Source organism: Triticum urartu, chromosome 7A, assembly GCF_056163025.1.
Source record: "Triticum urartu cultivar PI428250 chromosome 7A, HENAU_Tu73, whole genome shotgun sequence".
NCBI lineage: Eukaryota > Viridiplantae > Streptophyta > Magnoliopsida > Poales > Poaceae > Triticum > Triticum urartu.
Window position 1 is genome coordinate 39,434,526 of NC_141879.1, and position 13,726 is coordinate 39,448,251.

The window sequence follows — 13,726 nt, forward strand, 5'->3', positions numbered from 1 at the left end:
ACTGCACATGAGTTAAACTAAAATATCAATTAGTTAGGTGAGCATCGAACCGTTGGCACACCTTCATCAAGGGAATAGGAGTAGCAGATGATGGCTTCAGGCGAACTGATGTAGTATTACTTTGTATGATCATTGTGAATAATTAATAAAATGACTGCATGCGTCGGTCAGATGCCGGGGGTATATCCTCCTTTTCAAAAAAGAAAAGAGGTGAGCATCGAACCAGAGCTGTACTAATATTCTCTGTTTCTCACTTAAGTATGACTTAGTAGATAGGTAACTACTGTATCGATGGAAGAAAACATACGTCATTTACTATGCCTATATATGCATGCGCATGCACATACGCTTATTATCAAGAAACATATTTTCTCAATCATGGTAAAAATAAACAGATTTTTCCCAAAAAAACAATGACGAAGGAGCTGCAATACAAGGTGTGTGCTGCTACGAGCTGGATCTTGCCGCCGTGTTAGAAGGAAGAGAGGGAGATTGGTGGAATAGTTTGATGTATTGCTTGAGCCTCGTGGGCATATATATAGGAGTACATGATCTACTTGGAGTACAAGGCAAGCCAGAATATTTCCTAGTCTAACCCATGTTTCCTAATACAATCACGTTACTCAACATCCCCCCGCAGTCACAACGGTAGCGACGCAGACGGTGAGATTGGAGAAGAATCCGAAGGCAAGCCGACGGACATCCCCCCACAGTCGTAACGGTTGACGCATCGCGGAGTCGTGGCTGGAGTGGAAACCAACGAGGTTGCTCAAGCAGGCGGTAGCCCTTTGTGCCGTTTGTCGATGTAGCTGAGAGCGTGGGTGGTGGAGCCGTGGTCGAGGTAGCCGTGTGAAGAAAGTCGTGGTTGATGTCGAGTCGGGGTGGCCGGTGTCGAGGAAGTCGTCGTGGAGCCGTGGGTGCAAGGGGGCGCCGAGTTAGCATGGGCGCAGTGGTGTCGAAGTAGTGGTGCGCCAGGGAGAAGATGTTGTTGACGACGCGTCGCAGCGGGTTTGCCAAGTCCGGGGACACATCATGGACGAAGGCACACACCGATGTTGCCAGCACCGGGCATGCGTAGACGGACGAAGACGAAGTTGACGAAGCACCGACCAGGCTTGCCATGCTCGGGGACACGTCATGGATGAAGGCACGCATCGGTGTTGCCAGCACCGAGCATGCGTAGACGAGGGACCTACACGAGCTGTACGCCATGTCGGAGAAGTCGGAGGGGCCAGCAGAGAAGAACTTGACGACGGTTGTGGCGCCAATCGGCGCGGGGCCAATGTCGCCAGCGGTTTGTCAGGGTAGATGAAGCGGTTGGGTAGATGACGGCGATGCTGGCGACGAGCTGGTGCTGGACGAAGATGAAGGGGGTGGACAGGCGGCTCCGGCGGCTACGGAGGTAGCGGCGGCGGCAACCAAAGAAGAGCGGCGGCGGCGGCGGCCTGACGTCGGCGGCGGCTAGGTTAAAAGTGCGGCGGCGGTGCTCGAAGTAGACGAAGAACCCTGACAGCGTGACAAAGACCGGCGCGGACGGTGACGTTCCCGCGCCTAGGGAGACGGTGCGGCGCATACCACGGGAGGTCGCTCAGTGGAGGCAGGGTGGCGGCGAAGTCCGAGATGAGGCCGGCGACGACGGACGACGTGGGACGTCGTGCGGACGAGCTTGTCAGCACCGGCACCGGGCTGCCAAAGCAGCGCCAGCGCCCTGGCAGCAAGGCCCGAGCGACCAACGGAGTAGCGGCGCCCAAGTTGAGGCAGCCGACGAGCCTAACGTAGTTGTCCTGACGCAGCCGAGGACGAGGTCGGCGAGGTAGACTGCCGGGCTGTCGTGCAGACGCGGCGGAGGCGGGTGACGTGGATCGATGGGCGGGCCGGGCGCGAGCGACGGCTATGATTGGCCGTCGTAATGCGCGAGGCCGCCGGGTCGGGGCGATGCAGGTGTCCCGGTCGGAGCAGGGCGGTGATGGCCGGCGCAGGGTGACGGCCGACGCAGGGCGACGGGCGGACCGATGTGCGGACGGCGGCTGGCCCTAGCAGGCCGCCTCTGCGCGCGTGGCCGTTGGGTCGGAGGAGAGGCCGGCTAGTCGCGCCAGGGTCGAAGTAGAGGCGCTCGGGGTCGATGGTGGCGATGGGCGACGCAAAACGATCAAAAATAGATCGAAAAACCAAAAAGAAACCGCGCGATCAAGATGACCGACGGGAGAGAGAAAACCCCGGAGCAAGACTCACGGAAAAGACTCTCTAGGGCAGCGAGTCAACACGACCGGTGGACGAACCCTAGGTACGGGCGGCGCGGCCCCCGGCGGTGGTCATGGAGGACGACCGCGCCGGGGGCGGCGCGCTGGTGCGGAAGCGGCGGCGGCTAGGGTTTAGGATCGACTTGCGATAGATACCATGTTAAAAGGAAGAGAGGAAGATTGGTGGAATAGTTTGATGTATTGCTTGAGCCTTGTGGGCATATATATAGGAGTACATGATCTATTTGGAGTATAAGGCAAGCCAAAATATTTCATAGTCTAACTTATGTTTTCTAATACAATCAGGTTACTCAACACGCCGGGCGAAGCTGCAATGCAACGGGCGTGCTACTTTGACCCGGATCTTGCCGCTTGCGGAGCTGCAATGCAATGCAACACATGTGCTGCTGCGACCCGGATCTCGCTGCCAACGGATGATGCAATGCCACACGTGTGTGGTGCTGTGACCCAGATCTCGCCGGCAGGGGTGGTTATAGTAGTCACCAGGGGTTGCGGGGGAGACCACCGGAGGGGCCTGTGGCAGAGCGGTGATGCTATGTGGCCAGCACGGCTGCACGAGAAGGATGACGGGGTGCGCTGGCGATGAACGACTGAGGATTCAATACTAGAGAGGACGACGGGTCAACTTGGGCTTAGTTGCGATCTAAGCTGTTAGATCCGACGACTAACGAGCCGACTGATTTTCACTGATTTTGAGGGAAAATCTGTCGGTTCACGCCTAGCAGCCACCATTTTCATTGCTCGCAACCATCCAATGTTGTGCATCAGTTTTGAACTATTCTAAGGATCTTTGCAACGGTGTTTAGACTTTATCAAACGGCTCTTTTGTTCATCTCTCTCTCTCTTTCCACGCGCGCGCGAGAGATGAATTACCAAGGAATTTTGAGTTTTCCTATACTTACTCCTTGCAGCCTAACACTCGATGAAGACCACCAGATAAGGAGCTTATAGCATCAGTGGACAGGATGACTTGTTGCAGGTTTGCCCATATAGCAAGACTTGGGGTGTCAGGTCATGAGTGTTAGGACTTTGCAAAAGGTCATGATTAATTATATGTCATTCGTTAATGAGTGAGATATTAGAAGAAACTAGTGAATAGAGAAGTGGACGATTTGGTTATCTCTTCCGAGTAGACTTACACAAAATTTCGATCGTAAATCAAACTGATGCGTCAGTTTCTGTTGGAGTTTAGCAAACACTTTTAGTGTAGGGAGTTTGATGAAAGAGACTAATTTTCTCTATTGTGGAGGAATGCAAAGGGAAACGTTTCCCGGTCGGAAGCTTATGTGGTTGCATCGCTCGCTCCCACGAGCACTACTAGGGAAAACCTTATACACAGAAACTTACCAGTAGTGCGGGATAAAAAGAAGCGCTACTACAATTTACCACTAGCGCGTGTAACCTAAACGCGCTGCAGCTAAGTTCGAGCAGTAGCGCGTCTGACAGCAGAAGTGCTACTACTACAATTCCCTTTACTGTTCTCGCCAGGCTACCTATAGTAGTAGCACGCCTAAGGAAAGCGCGCTAGTGCTAAGATTGTTGTAGTAGCGTGTTATACACAGGAAGCACTACTGCTAAGGAAAGGAAAATAAAATGAAAAACATATAGAAAAGTAAATGAAAATGAAAGAAATAGAAAAAGGGGAAGGAAAAAAAGGAAAATATGAATGAAAATAAATGAAAAAAATAAATAAAGAAGAAATGCGTAGCAGCAGCGGGCTTTCTGGACAGGCGCTATAGCTAAGTTAGCAGTAGCGCTTGTTTCTATCCGGCGCTACAGCTAACTTAGCTATAGCTAATGTAGCAGTAGCGCTTTATCTCGAACGCGTTACTGCTACTTTTGACTTAACCACGCGCGGTTCTTCCCCACGAACACTTCCCCCAAATCCAACACGCGCGCATCTGCTGTCGCCGCCGTCGTCACCTGGCCGCCGCGCGCTCTCCTGTCGCCCTCCGCACGCCGTCGACGCCGCCCCCGACCCCGGCCTCGACGCCCCCCTACATCGCCACCCTCCGACGTGCGCCCGCCGCCCCGATTCCGACCCCGTCCCCGACCTCCACGCCGCGTGCCCCTCTCCCTAACTCCGCCGGCGCCCTAGGTGAGCACGCCCTCCTCCTCCTCCCCTACCTCTGCCTAGCTAGGGTTCTTAGGGTTAAATTTTAGAGTTCATCTAATTAGTTAGGGTTCATCAAATTAGATGCTAATTAGGGCTGTAGTTGTTAAATAGAATTAGTTTTAGAGTTCATCCAATTAGTTAGGGCTAAATTTTAGAGTTCATTAAATTAGTTAGGGTTAAATTTTAGAGTTCATCTAACTAGTTTTTTTACTTTTTTAGTAAGTGTTTAATAGAATTAGTAAGAAAATTAATAGAACTAGTTGAATTAGTTTATTTTTAGTAAGAACTAGTTGAATTATTAAAACGAGTTTATTTTTAGTAAGAAAATTAATAGAACTAGTTGAACTAGTTTATTTTTAGTAAAAAAACTGGTTTATTTTTATTTTTAGTAAGTGCTTAACTGAACTAGTTGAATTAATACAACTATTTTATTTTTAGTACGAAAATTAATAGAACTAGTTTACTTTTTTAGTTAAAACAATTATTCCCGCATCGACGTCGACGATGCCTATCCTGCATCCTCGTCATCGACTCGGCGGAGGAGGTCTGCCTGATTAGAGGGGCCATGTCCGGGACTGGGCTCCGCCGGGCTGGTACTGGGATGTGCTACCTTCCGGGAGGCGCAGCTTGGTGAGGAGCCAGTCCGCCATTGACCCGAGCCTTCTTTGGTGGCGGTCGCGTGGGCCAGTGACGGCGTGGAGGCTTGAGGACCCCGTGGAGGTGGTACGTCACCTTGTCAGCGAGGAGGACGAGCACGTCCGTCGCTACATGGTTGCGTTGGAGGGCAGGTTCTCCAATACCTGGCAGGTTCTTCAGGGATCTCACTGGAGCTATGATCCTGTGATGGTTCCTTCTCTTTGGGTGTCCACCGCCCGGGCCGATACCCGTCGTTCGCTAGGGTTTTACCTGTATTAGTGAGGATATATGTATGAGACTATTCGAGATGTATTAGTGATAATATTTGATGATGTACGGATGCAAGAGATGATTTAGTTTTGCTTATTGAATGCATGCTAATTTGAATACTAATTTATTTTATGATTTAGTTTTGCTTATTGAATGCTCAAATTGGAGAATTACTCTTATTTTGAATGCTCAAATTGGAGAGCACTATTTTGAATACTATTTTGTTTTTGCAGCCAAATCTCCATGTCGTCGCCGCTGTCATCCCCGTCACAGGCCCCCTCCGACCACGAGGTGAGACTAGCCAAATCTCCATGTCAATATGAGTCCTATAAGATATTTTGAAATGTTTTTGTTCATATTTTTAACCATTGAAATGCAATGACCATCAAGTTTGAATGCAATGATCATCAAGTTTGAATGCAAATAGGACATGTGCTTGCCCAAGTGGCCATCTTTGCAGGTAACACTAGTGGCCTATGTTTTGCCGGAGTGTTTATTAATTTCCGTTCCGGCAAATTTCAGGCGCTCAATACGTCCTTTTTTAGCAAAGGTCATGCCAGATTTTTCCGTGAATTTTGGCATGACTTGTGCTAGAATATATAGAAAATATCGAGTGAACTGGATTTTCTAGAAAGATAATTAAACGACATTTCGTGTTGACATTAAGTCTATCGAGGCTCCATACATGACAATCAAAAAATGAGTGAGGGAGAAAGTCTGCATCATATATTGGTTTAATGCACTCGGGGACGAAGGGAGGAGCGACCATCACCAACGATCGAATATATACACCACGTGAGCTGAGAGTTTAAAAAAAAGACTCGACGGACCGATAGTCAACCCGTGCTGAATAATAATGATCTAATTTAGTTTTTGTATTACATATATTGAATTTTAGAAGTTTAATATTTGAATTATGAACATAGGAAATGTCGTCGGACGAAAGTCTCGCGGAGTGCTCCTGGTGCGGCGACAATCGGGGTTTCTGCGACAGGCCTCACTTGGTAGAAGGTCGGCGCTTCAGCATTAGGCTCCAGGAGGCCTTCGATGTTGAAACGGTATTCTATGACGCAAAGTGTTTTTTTCGTAATTAAGCTCGACTTCTACTACTTCAACGTGTAACTTTCGTCCTTTTCAATTCGACTAGCTTATCTCATGCCATGCAAGACGCTATGTCTTGGAGAGGATGGATTTTGAAGATCATGAGTGTATGGAAACAAAGAAAATTCAAGGATCCATCATGATATGAATTTTGAGGTAAATCTATATAATTTTGAGAGCATATTCCATTTTGGTTGCCCGGATTGGGAAGCACTTTGTAAGATGTATGATTTTCAAGAGGGTATGCTTGTCACCATGGATCTTGGTGATCCTGACATCGAGTAAGACAATTTGGACATTTGGGTCTTTGTTGATACGCTTCCAATTCTCCCGCACTGTGAGTTTCTCAAACATAGTTATTAAGTAATTTATATTATTTATTTCAAAATAGTTGACAGCTTATTTCTATTGACAGCTTATTTTCATTCTTCAAAGAATGTGCGGAAGATGGTAGACAGAACCTACTACACCGATGGCTCTGAGTTAACTTATCAGGAGAAAAATCATCTGGTCATATTTTGTACTGATCTTGAGAACTACAATATCTATTTTCAAACTCCTCCACATTATGGTCAATATGTGCCACTAGTGCACGTGTTGAACTATGCTAACATCCATGGAGATGTCATGGTAAGATTTTTAGTATTACAACATTTGTGCATCTTTTGCATAAATTCTTCTAAAACTGAACTACACTGCTAACTACGAAGTTATTACTATTTTTTCAACAGATAATCCCGCAGGAGTGTGTGCCTCATCTGATGTTTCAGAAAGGCCGCCTTGATGTTTTGAATATACAGCCAGGTGATCCTACGAATCACTCCTGTTCATATCGGATTTCTAAAACCAATGAAGACATGCCAATTAAAGATTGGAAAAAATGTATGGTCACTCGTAGGGAGCTACTTGGAAGCAACATTAGGTGAAGGGTAAGAATTGGAGACAGGATAATCTCCATTCTCTATAATGGAGAGTCAGGGTCTATCTTGTTTTGTGCTATTTTACCAAAGAGAACCTAGTAGGTCCTATGAGAGAGAAGTAGGTCCTAGGTACAATGTGTTATTATGTGGTACAACGTGTTAGAGTTGATGATGAGGAGGAGTTGTGATTATGACTACTGACCAACTTGCTATATGATGTCTCATTGATAAAAATGATGATCATGAGGAGGTGTTATATGACAATGATGTATTATGATGATAAGTTGTTAATGATATGATGATGATGATGAGATATTATGTCATTGGGTGAAAGAACTTGTATACACGGTCACTTTGGATCCAAGCACTTGAAACTAATACACGGTTCTTTCACCCAATGATGTAGTAACTCATTCTGATGTAAAAACAATCTCTAAATTGCTACTGTATGAAAACTTGTATAATGACGCATGAATACAAAATAAAACAAAAAATAAATACCCAACAATAGTAGTAGCGCGGGTAGGGAGGCGCACTGCTAGTAACTACCAGTAGCGCTGTGCACCAAAAGCGCTATGGCTAAGCACGTATAGTAGTAGAGCGGGCAAGCACACGCTACTGATAAACTTTAGCTGTAGCGCTGAATCAGTAGCGCGCCACGCAGCCCTACTGACATACCTAAAACCGGCGCTACTGCTAGCCTTTTCCTTAGTAGTGGAGCCACACACACCCACCAACGCCAGCGTGCCACACGTTCTCGCGGGCCCACACATACAGCTTTTCCGCTTCGTTTCTTCTTCTTCCTGTCGCGGACTCCTCTCCCCCTCCTCATGTGTGCCACCATGGCCACACTCATCCTCCCCTCTCCCGATGCTCGTCGTCATGGCCTACTCCTCCTCCATCACCGCAACCCCCGTGGGCATGCCCAGCGAGCTTTTTTACCACTAGTCCACAAATGCTGCAACTGTCTCTCTCGTCGCTGGAACTCGCGTGTTTGCGTGCTGCATCCACGGCCATGGCCGCGAGCTGTTGTTCAGGGAGGGGACCACGATTTTTTTTGTTTACAAGCTGCAACCGCTGCGGGCCACGTGTTGCTACTGGCATTTTGTTTTGCTGGAACCTGTAACGCCATTTTCTAGTATCGTCTATAGATTTTGCTATAAAGAGAGGTCGACGGCCGCGACGTTCTGCTGGGAACAAGCGAATAAGAATGTTGCAATACTTCGATGAATGAAGCTACTACCGGCAACTTTTTTTGCTGCAATCATTCATGGTAGCTGCGACCCCGCGACGACGTTTTGTTGCAACAATCGTCGTCTTTTGCTACTACTGAAGATTTCTTTTGCTACTTCCATTCTTCACGAGGCAGTGGCGACTGCGAGAGATGATGTTTTTTTGCTGCAACTGTGTGCGTTTTTGTTACTACCGTCAACAGTTTTTGCTGATTCCATTCTTTTTCACGATGGCAAGATGCAAAAGTGATACGTATAACAATTGACCTTTGTTCTTTCTATTTGCATTATTTGTAACTTTATTAAATGTATAATTGTACGTAGATTCTTGGGTCAAAACATGTATATGCAGAAGTGGTCCATGGAGCAAGGACGTTAAATGTGTGCATATTGGAGAACGGGAGGACCAGACAAGAGTCGTCAGGCATGGCTGTTAGTGCCACAAGTTTTTTTTACTTGATGTGGTGTCTGGTCATATAACGAACTAATTCTTCTATGGAATACATCAGTGCAAGCTTTGTACTTTACAAAACAGAAAAAATGTTCCATTAATAATGCTAGACACTAGAAGCCTCGCAACCAAAATCAAAGTGTTATAGTATTTTTCATGCAAAAATGGAAGGCATCGTGATTTTCTTCATGTTGTTTCTATTTCCTGGTCATGCTACTTGATCACATTGCTCATGGGCTCCTCCATTCTACTTCACACGTTCATGGTTGCTTCCGTTGCAAAGAGCTCTTTTAGGGTGATTGGCGGGTTACAAGTTGTACTTTTGAGTAACTCCACCACTGATTTTTCTTAACCGTCGGATCTGAAAAATCAGTTAAAAATTTAATTTTTGGTCAAAAGGGTAGAATGGTCAAAGAAAATTAGCTCGTCCGCCCCCACCCCACCTCCCGCGCCCCCGCACGTTTCTGCTCGCATAGCCGCCACCGCCGCCCTTTCCGCCGTTCCGATCAAGAGATCTGGCGGCGGCCCCGATCCAATCAAGCACCAGTGTTCCGCCGCCCTTGCCCAACGCCAGGAACTGCTGTCCGTCCGCTGCGGCGCGCCGAGCCCGACGAAGTCTCCCCTACCCCACCGCCGACTGCAACGCCTCCCTCCGTGAAGCAGCCGGCGACGCCCAGCAACGCCAGCGAGCACTTTGTGGACAGGTGCCTTTCCGTCCCCTCCCCCCGCCCCCCGCCCCGTGCGTTGCTAGTCAGACAGTCCGCCGACTGTCAGAGGATTTTTCTGATTAAAAGCCAACAACCTTGGGACAGTTTGGTATAGATGTTTTGATTTGTTTGTCTAAATTGTGTCCAGCGGCAACAAATGGTAAGAGGGATGGGGTCAAGCACTATCCACAGGTCTTGCAAGAATTCTGGAGACTCTAGAGCAGTGGTATTTCGTGTTGTTCTATCTATCTAGTTGACATCTGCATAAATGTACATGCGCCTGTTCTGATAAAACTGCAGTTCTCAGGTAGCTAGCGAGACGGTAGCTTGACAAGGTCACAGCGGACTTGGTAGTAGTATATGGATTATTGCAACCGCCCACAACACAAGTTACTCCTTCCGCAAGCCTTTCACAGCCGCGTTCACTCTCGAATATCCTTGGTGCTAGGAGTAGAGCCTGTTTTGTGAAACAGAGGTGTGTGAGAATATTGTGAGGCATATATACATACATATACGAAAAAGGAAGAGATCCAGAGGACCCTTACAAGGTGCTAAACGCTTCTGGTCTCTAAGACGATCAACATTCCAAACATTCTGATCCACCATGGCCTCAACATCAACTCCTGTCCATGGCAAAAATGTCAATAAGTAGCTAGCTAGAGAGTTTAGAGGCAGAAGAAAACAAACTGAAGTGATCACATAACAGTTGCAGTGTTATTCAATTTGCTGTCAAACTTCATATGACATCATAGGATCCAAATGACCTAACTTAATTAACCAATAGTACATGAAGAGTACAAAACACACAATCAGTTTGTTGTGAATAATCGTGAGATATATAGTCTAAAGAATCAGTACTAACTAGCCCCACCATGAAAAAAGCAGCCTAAATTAGGTGAGCTAGCGAGCATGCCAGCTTAATTAATCAGTTCGTGGATACAAAATTATTTGCCGCATTCAAGGTTACTGCTTTTGAAGTTTGTGTATACTATAAAAATGAATGGATGCTCTATGATCTTGTGCAGAAGAGACAGATCAGTCATAATGTGGCCAAGTTCAAATTTGTTTCCCTAGACATACTTCTGTTTCGGGCCTTGCAATTGGCCAATATATAAGATGCAGGTCTGACCATTTGTACTGTTCATATCCTGGTGTACGGTTATGATGTTGAGTTATGGTCATTCTTTTTGGTACATGGAGCGAGTTGAATATTCTGATTCCGTTTTTTGTATTTTGTTAACCGGTTGCAGAAGGAAGGATGGTACTGGTGAGGAAGTAGTCAAGCCTTTTACTCCGACTAAAATGGATTTTGATATTGGATACTTTGAGCTTGTTTTAAAGGTAATTTATTATAAACATGTTCCAACCCACTGAATATCTCTTATCATTGATTCTGATGGTAAAAAGACTATGTGGCCAGTTGACTAGAATAATTAGCTTCATTGTACACCATAGTATTAATTCACTTCCGAAGATATGCTGAACAAAATAAGCCTTGATGAATTTCTGAAACTCTGAAGCTCTTACCTTGAGGGGAATATGTGAGTATGAAAATTCTTTTACTTCTGGTGCATGATTGAGACCAGTTGTTAATTTGTATGTGATATGCAGGAATAGATGGCCGATATAAGTGCTGAGTGTTTGGATGTGTACGTAAACATTGTCAGCAGGATGTTTCATAGCGAGGATGAAGGTTTTGAGTTCTATAACAAGTATGCTCTTGAGAAAGGCTTTAGTGTGAGAAAAGGCTATGTTGAGTGGGATGAAGCGAACGAGAAGATAATTCTGAGGAAATTTGTCTGTAGTCGTGAAGGTTGCCATGAAGAGAAGCACATGAAGAGGAAGAGAGAAGATAGGAATAGGAAGCCACGAAATATCACTCGTGTGGGGTGTAAAGCGAAATTTGTCATTGCAAGAGTCGCCAAAACAGGGCGGTGGTTTGTGAAGGATTTCATCGATGAACACAACCATCCTCTGGCCCCACGAGACCTTGCTTGCTTTTTGCGTTCCCACAGAAGAATCAGCGACGAGCAGAAAGCGGACATTATAGAGATGGAAAGTGTTGGAATCCAGAAACACAAAATCATGGATGTGTTGTGCATGCATTATGGTGGATATGACCAGGTTGGATGCACGACGAGGGACATCTATAACTTCTGCCATCACTACAAGCAGGAAACAGTCGCTGCTGGTGTTGCTCAGACGGTGATCCGTCACATGATGGCGCGGCAAGAGAGAGACCCAAATTATTTCTTCAAATACTTGGTTGATAAAGATGGGCATCTGAAGGGATTGTTCTGGTCCGATACTCAATCTCGCCTTGACTATGAGGCTTTCGGCGATGTTGTGGTTTCTGATAGCACATACAGGACCAATAAGTACAATTTGCCATTTGTGCCGTTTGTCGGGTTGAATCACCACCGCAGCACAGTTATCTTTGGATGCGGGATCATTTCTCATGAAACTAATGAGGCGTACGAGTGGATGTTGTGGATATTTTCTGAATCCATGGCGCAGAAGCATCCGATATCTGTAATCACTGACGGGGACCTTGCAATGCAGAGAGCGATCAGGGTGGTGTGGCCTGACTCATACCACAGACTGTGTGTATGGCACATTCAACAGAACATCGTACGCCATTTGCATGATGACGAGGTTAGGGAAGAATTTAGATCTTTCATATATGACTCGTCTTGTATTGAAGAGCATGAGAGAAAATGGATAGAGTTCTTACAAAGGAATGAAGTGACAAGTGAGGAGTCGTGGTTGCATCAAATGTATCAGATGAGGAAGTTGTGGTGTGCTCCATACCTGGTGGGGCGTTGTTTCTTAGGATTGAGCAGCAATCAGCGGAGTGAGAGCCTAAACTCCGTGCTACATACACATCTTGAGGGTAAGATGACATTGTTTGATATGCTAGAGCACTATGAGCGTTGCCTTTCGGGACGACGCTTGAATGAGGCGATCCTAGACATCGTGGCCTTGCAGTCCGTTCCATTTACAGACGCGGATGCTTCAAGTCTTGAGAAACATGCTGCCCGAGTTTTCACTCCTTGTATGTTTGAGTTGGTCAGATGGAGCATAAATGCCGTCAGCAAATATGTTATCAGCGATATACTAGATGCATTGGAGTTGACTACATATGTTGTGGCTAAGATCGATAGAAGAGAGAAGAAGTTCGAAGTGCGTTGTGAGCTGAAGGAAGGTTCTCTGTACAGGATCAGTTGCTCTTGTCGTAAGCTGGAGTGCTTGGGAACACCATGCTCTCACATATTCTACATCTTGGGAATACGTCAAGTGGAACTGCTGCCTAGGTGTTGTGTTCCCATGAGGTGGACGATGAGTGCAAAGACTGCATTCCCTCCGACCAGAAAGAGCGAGATGTATGACTATTCAGAAAGCCTTGTGAGGTACCGTGAGTTGCGGAATTTGAGTCACGCGGCATGTTTCCGGGCATGTCAATCCAGTGAGGAGTATCAGCGTCTGAAGATGGTTTTGAATGGACAAGATGGCAGCAAGGAATCAAGCCGTGGTCAGGAGGAATGCATTAGGTTTGGTCCGGTGCTGCCACAGATGACGGAAATTGATTGTGAAGATTTGGAAAAGGTTCTAGACCCAATGCATGTGCAAGGCCGAGGTGCACCGAAGAAAAGGTTGCAGGCAAAGATGAAGAAGCAAAGATCAAAGAGGAAATGTGGCTACTGTGGGGTGACAGGTCATGATCGGCGTAATTGCACTAAACTGCAAGAGGTGTCAAATATGTCCATTTTTAATTTTTGCATCTGCTTTACTCATTAATATAGTGCACTAATTATATTTGGTGCTCTGTAGGAAATGATGGCAGCAAACTGTTAGCTACAGCTATCTCTGCAAGGGGTTTCATGGTAGGAAACTGTTGCCCTTGTGGTCCATTTTTCAAATATTAATTTCCGCAAGTATTTCATTTTCCACGATCTTGCCGATCCGTCCCCTGCGATGCCTCAACCTCCTCGTAGCCCTGCACATGTAAGCAACAGTGCATTTTTGTGATTG

At 46.4% G+C, this 13,726-nt stretch overlaps 1 protein-coding gene across 1 annotated transcript; it reads left to right on the forward strand.

Annotated features, from left to right (window-relative positions):
• The first annotated feature begins 10,944 nt into the window (after positions 1-10,944).
• On the forward strand, positions 10,945-13,689 carry LOC125548721 (protein FAR1-RELATED SEQUENCE 5-like). Its single transcript, XM_087535928.1, has 3 exons — positions 10,945-11,035; positions 11,306-13,444; positions 13,526-13,689. Exons 2-3 carry the CDS (start codon positions 11,312-11,314, stop codon positions 13,547-13,549), a joined length of 2,157 nt encoding a protein of 718 aa, XP_087392054.1. The 5' UTR covers positions 10,945-11,035; positions 11,306-11,311; the 3' UTR covers positions 13,550-13,689.
• The last annotated feature ends 37 nt before the right edge of the window (positions 13,690-13,726 follow it).